At 44.1% G+C, this 7,849-nt stretch overlaps 1 protein-coding gene across 2 annotated transcripts in view; it reads left to right on the forward strand.

Moving 5' to 3' along the window:
* The window catches only part of PRDM15 (PR/SET domain 15), a gene marked incomplete at its 3' end in the record, with an annotated part of 44,835 nt that extends 38,926 nt beyond the window's left edge, over positions 1 to 5,909 (forward strand). For both annotated transcript variants that reach the window (XM_080919080.1, XM_080919081.1), the window contains 5 exons: positions 332 to 415; positions 1,142 to 1,317; positions 2,591 to 2,671; positions 4,317 to 4,526; positions 5,433 to 5,909. In XM_080919080.1, the coding sequence (XP_080775206.1) occupies positions 332 to 415; positions 1,142 to 1,317; positions 2,591 to 2,671; positions 4,317 to 4,526; positions 5,433 to 5,909 (1,028 nt within the window). The remainder of the gene's footprint in view (positions 1 to 331; positions 416 to 1,141; positions 1,318 to 2,590; positions 2,672 to 4,316; positions 4,527 to 5,432) is intronic.
* Between the last annotated feature and the right edge of the window lie 1,940 nt (positions 5,910 to 7,849).

Genomic DNA, 7,849 nt, shown 5'->3' on the forward strand with positions numbered 1-7,849 from the left:
TACTGCACATCTTACCTAAGGCTTTTTGAGGCTAAGTACAGGTCTAGGTAAATTACACTGCTTAGAGAAACTTTCTGTCTTCACCCTTGTATTCTGTATTCTCAGGCCTTCTCAAATGTTGTCATTTAAAAAAAAAAATCTGAATAAAGGCCTAAATTTGAGGCAACAGTTTACTGGGTAAATTTTTAAATAAATACTGATTTTTTTTTTTTTTTGATAATTTACCATTACCCTGAGGTACTACAAATCCTGAAGCATAAAGAGACTGAATGTGTACACTTAAATTGAAAACTCACTAAGCTTGTGATTTCAAACATGATTTTTCCTGCAGGAATTAAAGACTTCATGTGTGAATTATGTGGGAAGACATTCAGTGAGAGGAATACAATGGAGACACACAAGCTCATCCACACAGGTAACTTGAGTCTCAAGGATGGTCTAGGCTGTGCAAGTGTACAGAGATGAGAACACCTGCTCTTTTCATAAACACTTGCAGAATAGGACTATCATGGGTTTTTTTTTTTTAACTTTATTTTAAAAAACAAAGATAAAAAAATTTAAACATTTTTGCATAAATGTATACAAATACAATTGTGTCAGTGCTTGGCTTTTTTTTTTTTTTTTTTCTTTTCTTTTCTTTTTTTTTTTTTTTTACAATGAGCAAAGAGTACATGTAAAACAGGGTGTAACCCGGAATTTGTCAATGTGTTCTTGGTGTGTAAGGATTGAGCATGACTTTTTTTTTGTTTGTTTGTTTTGTTTTGTTTTGTTTTGTTTTTTTCTTGAACTTCACACAGTCTGTGAGTTGTTTCTGGGGCAGTCGAGCCTCTGGGGTTAGCATCCCACTATCAGTGACTGCATAACCCAGTCACAAAAGAACAGACATACTATCATGGTTTTTAATGCAGCTCCTTGGCCTCTAAATCCCATGGTGCCTTTCCAGTGTCCATTCTTCAAGGACCCTGAGCAACTGTTCCTGCTAGTCTTGGGCCAGTGGTATCCCGCTGGTCTGACCAGGTGATGGCTCTCTCTAAAGGAAAAGAGGTTATAGTAGATGCTTGGTTTGGAAGATGAATGAAGCATTAGTAGCTCTCTGTTAACTGGCATTTCTCTTTTCTACCCCATTTACGTGTGTGAGAAGTAGGCAAGCAGTGGACTTGTTCTGTGTGTGACAAGAAGTACGTCACGGAGTACATGCTTCAAAAACATGTTCAGCTCACCCATGACAAGGTGGAAGCACAGAGCTGCCAGCTGTGTGGCACCAAGGTGTCCACCCGGGCCTCCATGAGCAGACACATGCGGCGCAAGCATCCCGAGGTTAGTCTGGTGGGGACCCATTCCCAAATTTCCATAGCATGTTCTGGCCCTACTATGGACTGGGGGTGCCTGCTCAGCTTGAGATACCTTTGTCCTGGTACAGTGTGAATTTAAGGTAGAGTCCTAGTCTTAACATCTCTGAATTGTATCATTTTTTTATTCTTCCTGAGATAGGATCTTGTGTAGCCCAGACTGGCCTAGAACTCACTATGTATCTGAGAATAACTTTGAACTTTTGATCTTCCTACTTCCAATTCTCTGAGTGCTGAGATTGTAGACATGCACCTCAACACCCAGTTTTATGTTGTGCTGAGCCTTGAGCCCAGGGCTTCACAAATACTAGGAAATCACTCAGTGAACTTGGCCCCAGTCCAACCACCTTCTTCTCACAACAAAACCAAATAAATAAAGTTTCACTTTTGCTTTCTTCCACTTAGAAACAGATTTAAGGGCTGTTGGGGTGAGGTCAGATGTAGGCTTCCTTTCAGTCTTGCAGTTTCTCTACACCTGGTTTCTTTGGCAGCTCACCTTTCATATGCCTTCCTGGGGCATTCATTTTCTTTCCTGTGCTATGTCGGTTGCCTTACATGGGACTTAATTAGTCTTCAGTTATGAGATAAGCAATGAGTGTAAGCAGCTGAGAGTATTGCTCACCATTGATAGGACAGTGGGGTTGGTGAGAGGTCATGTGGACTTATAAGATAGGTTATGGTGTGAATGACACATGCTAAGCACCCTCTTGAGCAGAACTAATAAAGGCAAGGTAGGACTAGGCCCTCACTTTGCCACAAAGCTGACCTGCATGTAGCTGTGTGTATTATGTGAAGGGTATAGTGTTTGACCCATATAAACCTCCTTTTGGTGGTTCCTTGTAGGACAGGCTTGTTGCTCTGTTAGCTCCCAGTGATGACAGGGTGCACTGATACCTCACTGACATCACATGTCATGGAGTCCACAGAAAGAGGAAGTAGCCTCCATCTGAGGACAGGAACTACATGACAGGTACCAGATGTCCCCACCAGGCCAGATAACACTTCAGAGGCTTGAGATGAGGGTCAGAGGACAGGATTGGGGGATGCCCTAGAGATCATTCTAGAATTAGTTTCAGTGAGTCCTGAGCCTAGGAGTCAGAAGCAGAGGATGAGTTCATTAATTAGTATTCAGTCTCCTACAGCAGTAGACCTTGCACAATGAGTTTGGACTCCTGCTGCATCATCAGGGCAGCCATTGGGTGGGCACAACAACGCTACCCATTGCTTTCTGCCCCTTACAGGTCCTCGCTGTTCGGATTGATGATCTGGACCACCTCCCTGAGACCACCACCATCGATGCATCTTCTATTGGCATTGTCCAGGTAAGCAGCATAGAACACATCTGCAGGGATGAGTGTGAGGGGAGCAGAACCTCAACATACCAAGTAGACCCTAAGGGAACAGACTACATATAGGAGCAGGCCCCAGACATACCCCATTGATCATGCCCATATAGCAGCATAGCCTCACTGGGGTGTCATCTGCTTTTCCTTTTTCCCAGAGCCTTAGAGACTGTATCTTAATTTGTAGCTATGAATTCAAATGTTCAGATGCTGGTACATACACCTTAAGAAAACAGGTAGTTTTGGGGGCTAGAGAAATGGCTCAGTGCCTGGGAACACTTGTGGCTCTTTCAAAGGACTAGGTTCAGTTCCCAGCAACTATATGATGGCTCACAGTTATTATAACTCTAGTTCTAGGGATTCCAGTACCGTTCTTCCTATATCTGTGGGCACCAAGGCATATACATGGTGCACATATGTGGCACACATACATATATGCAAGCAACACTCATAAAAAAATGGGTTGGGGATTTAGCTCAGTTGTAGATCACTTGCCTAGCAAGTGCAAGGCCCTGGATTTAATCCTCAACTATGAAAAAATAAAAGAAAAACAAAAAAGAATACATAAAAATGCTTTTAATTGATCATTTCCAGGAATTTTATTATGATTATTAAACTTAACCATATTAGGCAAACCTAGAATTTCTTTCTTTTTAGACAGAGCCTCACTATATATGCTTGGCAAGCCTAGAATGCTATGTAGCCCACATTGGCTTTGAGCCCACTGAGTTCCTCCTGCCTCTGTCTCCGCAGTGCTGGAATTAAAAGTGTATACCACCACACCAGGCCAAACCTAGATTTTAAAGGAACTTTTACTCAATACTTTTTTTTTTTTTTTTTTTTTGGAGGCAGGATCTCATGTGGTTCAGGTTGATCTTAACCTGACCTCCTATGTCGCCAAGGTCAGCCTTGACTTCCTAGTCCTCCTGTCTTTACTGCTCAAGTACTAAAATCCCAGATATGTACCATCATGCCTGGATATACTCAATATTTTTATGACAATTTTATTTTTAGTCACAAAGAGAGTATTTTGTGCTGTCAGTGTTTAAATCTATACCTAAGTGCTTTGTCTTGTGCTAATGAGTGCCCCATGAGTTCAGGTGTCAGTGTCTTAAGGAATGAATGGGTAAAATCCACATCTACCCCTTCTGTGAACCATTTATGTGCCTGACAGTTCATAGGTGAGGGTGGGAAAGAAAGTGTCTCCAACACCATACTTTGGCCAGCTGCAGTGTGTTTGTCTACCCTAAGGAAGACAAGTTGAGTAGGACCACCTGGCCCCTCTCCTCCAGCTGTGCTGGTCACAGCCCATCTTGCCAACACTCTCAGAACTGTGTAAGCAGAAGGATAAGCCTGTATAGAAAGCAGCAGAAAATGCCTGCAGAGTTTTAATCATTTCCATCCAGTGCTCCTGCTGTGGATAGTGGCTCACAAGCACTTTCCTTGATCTGAGTTCCCCAGGAGAGAAATATTTCTCCTTTAAAGATGTTTCTCTTTGAACCAAAGCTACTTCCTATGACAGCTTGATGCCCTATGGCTATGTCTAAGGCACTACACGCTGCCCTGGCCCCCATCCAGATGTGACCCTCTGCCCTGGTGGGTACTGATACCAATCTTCTCACAGCCTGCACTGGGCCTGGAGCAGGAGGACCTGGCAGAAGGTAAGCATGGAAAGCATGCCAAACGCAGCCACAAGAGAAAGCAGAAGCCAGAGGAGGAAGCAGGGGCTCCAGTGCCTGAGGATACCACCTTCAGCGAATACCCTGAAAAGGAGCCAGAGTTCACAAGCAATGTGGGTGATGAGACAAATTCTGCTGTACAGAGTATCCAACAGGTTGGTTGATGCCTTTGTTTCTGTCAGGTGACTTTTACCACTGCAGGGGCAGCTCCTCTGGACTTATGTCCTATCATGTGGACACACGTATGAGTATGTCCACAGTGGTTCCAGCTTTCACCCTCGTTTTCCATGTAGTCATTACATTATGCAAACAGTGCCACACGTGACCTCCAGATCACACGTTATTTTTAATACACATACTAGCACTGAAAGACTGAAGTACCATTTCCAAAACAGCTGCTAGCCACTGCGCTAGCTTCTCTGTGCAATCTCTGCTTTGCTTAGTCTGTATCACTTGATTTCTGAATTCCCATGTCCGTAAGTGTATATTGTTTCTGGAGATGATGATTCTGCAATAAACCTGTTTGCAGCTGTGGCTGCCTCCTTAGTGGCTCAGGGTTTTCACATGTTATTAAGAGAGGCCAGTCTGGGTGGATGAAGATAAAGTGTTGGTTTCCTGTCTTTTCAAATTTGCTCTATGGGGCACATGCTTTGTGTGTGTGTGTGTGTGTGTGTGTGTGTGTGTGTGTGTGTGTGTGTGTCAGACAGACAGACAGAGACAGAAGACAGAGAAAGACTGAGACAGATTGGGGATAAGTCAGTGGTGAGCACTTTGCCAATGGAACTGTCTCTCCATCTCTAAGCATGATTCCTTCTTTTTTCTGGCTAGTGACATTTGCCTGATTTTCCGTTTCTGCATTACCCCAAAGGATTGTCCATATTTCCATTCCCTTTTTTACTAGTATAATTCTCCAAAAACGCTGTGTTCCGCTTTCCCCAGTGAAGGCCTTGCTCCAGCTCCTTTGCCTGAGCATACAATTTTAGTACAGATTGTGGGTGCTATGGGAGGGTTTCTCTTTGTAGAAACAATTTATTGTTTCTTTCTCCATGTGACTCTTACAGGTGGTGGTGACCTTAGGGGACCCCAATGTGACTGCTCCATCAAGCTCTGTTGGCCTAACCAACATCACCGTGACCCCCATCACCACTGCAGCTGGGACTCAGTTTACCAATTTACAGCCAGTGGCTGTTGGACATCTTACCAACCCTGAACGCCAGCTACAACTAGATAACTCCATCCTGACTGTTACCTTTGACACTGTCAGTGGCTCCGCCATGTTGCACAACCGGCAAAATGATGTCCAGATTCACCCACAGCCAGAAGCCACAAATCCTCAGTCAGTGGCCCACTTTATCAACCTCACCACACTGGTAAACTCCATCACACCCTTGGGGAACCAACTCAGTGAGCAGCACCCACTCACATGGCGAGCAGTGCCCCAGACAGATGTGCTGCAGCCACCACAGGCCCCTGCAGCCCCGCAGCAGGCAGTACAACCCCAGGTACAGAATGAGCAGCAGCAAATGTACAGCTACTGATCTGTGGCTGCAAAATGGGCTGAGCTGTAGGAGGGGGGCTCTGAGGTCTTGAGGTGTTTGCTGGATACCAAACAGGAAGAGTGTCCGTATGTCAAGATCACTGAGATTATTAGCATTACAGAGTTACCTATCAGCTTAGCTGGTGACATGGCCTTTGGCAAGCAGGAACTTCCACCATGTGTTTCGCCAAGGTGGTACAGCCTGGCCAGACCACAGTGTCACCCTCAGAGGTCTGTAATTGTCATTGGGCTCAGGGACACAGATAACAGGATCCTAGAAGCAGGTGTGATAACCCAAGGACCAGGGAGATTTGATCTGTTTTCTTTAGCACTCCAGTGAAGATACTGAAATATGGCTAGCCTTTTCAGGCAACACACAGAAGCAAACCCAGGTTTCTCCTTGCTCCTGGATCCACAAGCAGGGAGAAGTTAAGTAACTCTTTGGAAGAGTTACTTATCACAGAGCTGTGGCCTGAGGCCTTCTGTGAGGAGTATCTTAAGGCCCCCAGCTCAGGCACAAAAGATATCTTGAGAACATCTATAGATTGAATTTTATGAACGGTCTGTTTTATTTCATAACCACGTTACGTATTATGGCCCTCTTGTGGCCAATATTGATTTCTTTTATTTTAATATGATAAAGTCGTTTGCACTGTAGGGTGTTAGTCCCTGTCTGGTTGTGCACAGATGCCTTGTCTGAGGCCACACACACTTGTGTGCAAAGTGAGCCCTCACGCTTGAATCCCGATGCTCCTCTGGAGCTATCTCAGGACTCTGCCATTCAAACATATGTGCTATGGTGCAGCTTAGCTACATCCCTGAATGAAGGATGGGGAGTGAACCCTTGTTTTCTTTCTGTGTAAGCCTTAATTCCAAAGGTGGTTGTCTCTGAAGACCAATTTCCTATGAAATGGAGAGGTTCAGCTCTGCAGGAGAAAAGCATAGCTAGTGATTTAAGAACCTGAGAGGTTCTTTTCTGTGGTGGTGAGAGCAGAAGAGGTCATCGTGACAGTGAATACAAACTGGCCATACCCGGCTCTGAGGGAACATGGCTAGCACAAACCTGTGCTATCCCAGTGGCAGCAGGTCAAGCTGCCATCATAGGGTCCACAGTCTATCACAAGGACACAAAGAGGTGAGGTGAGGAGAGAGTTTGGTCTTACTCTTCTCATCAGTTTTTAATGTCAGACAAAAGAAGAACGTAAAGAAGAACTTGCCTTACTTTGTCCTTGGTCCCGTATTTCCTGGATATATTCAGATGTGGGCAGCCACACTACAGAGATGGATACTAACCAGCAATGGTCAAGGGAAATTGCAGTCAGCCTGATGTCACACAAGATGCCACTTTCTCAGCATCTCATTCCAGAGAGCAAGCTTTGAGGATGAAGCTGAAGCTTTTGTTACACAGTTGGAGCATAAGGAAGAGATGACACTTGAGGACAGGTCTGCAGGTCACCTGGCCCACACCCTCTTCACATCCACACAGGCCAGTCTCACCTCTTGGTAGATGGCATGTTGGGAGTTCTTGAACTTTTTAATTTATGACATTTGTTTTTATGTTATTTATGTGTATAATTAACTACTTTGTACACAGTAATCTTATGAAATGAACTTGGCCTAGGGGTGAACTATTTTCTAAAATACAGCCTTTGTTCTCCAAATAAAACTATTCCAGGAAACCATGGAAGCAGTGGGCAATCTGTAGTTCTACACTATTTTTTAAAAATTCAACCACAGTTCCTCTTTGCCTTTATAGCCTCAAAGATGAATGAATGAGCTGAGCCCAAATGAACACTGGGCTCAATCAGACATCACTAGCATTTGACTTTTATTCTCTTCCCACTGAAATAAAGGCCTTTGAAATAACATTTTTTATTTTTTAACAATGTATTTTTGTGCCTACAGCCAGGTTGTCAAATCCTGTTGAAAGACAGAGCTTAA

The sequence above is a fragment of the Micromys minutus genome (assembly GCF_963924665.1).
Source record: "Micromys minutus genome assembly, chromosome: 7".
Lineage (NCBI taxonomy): Eukaryota > Metazoa > Chordata > Mammalia > Rodentia > Muridae > Micromys > Micromys minutus.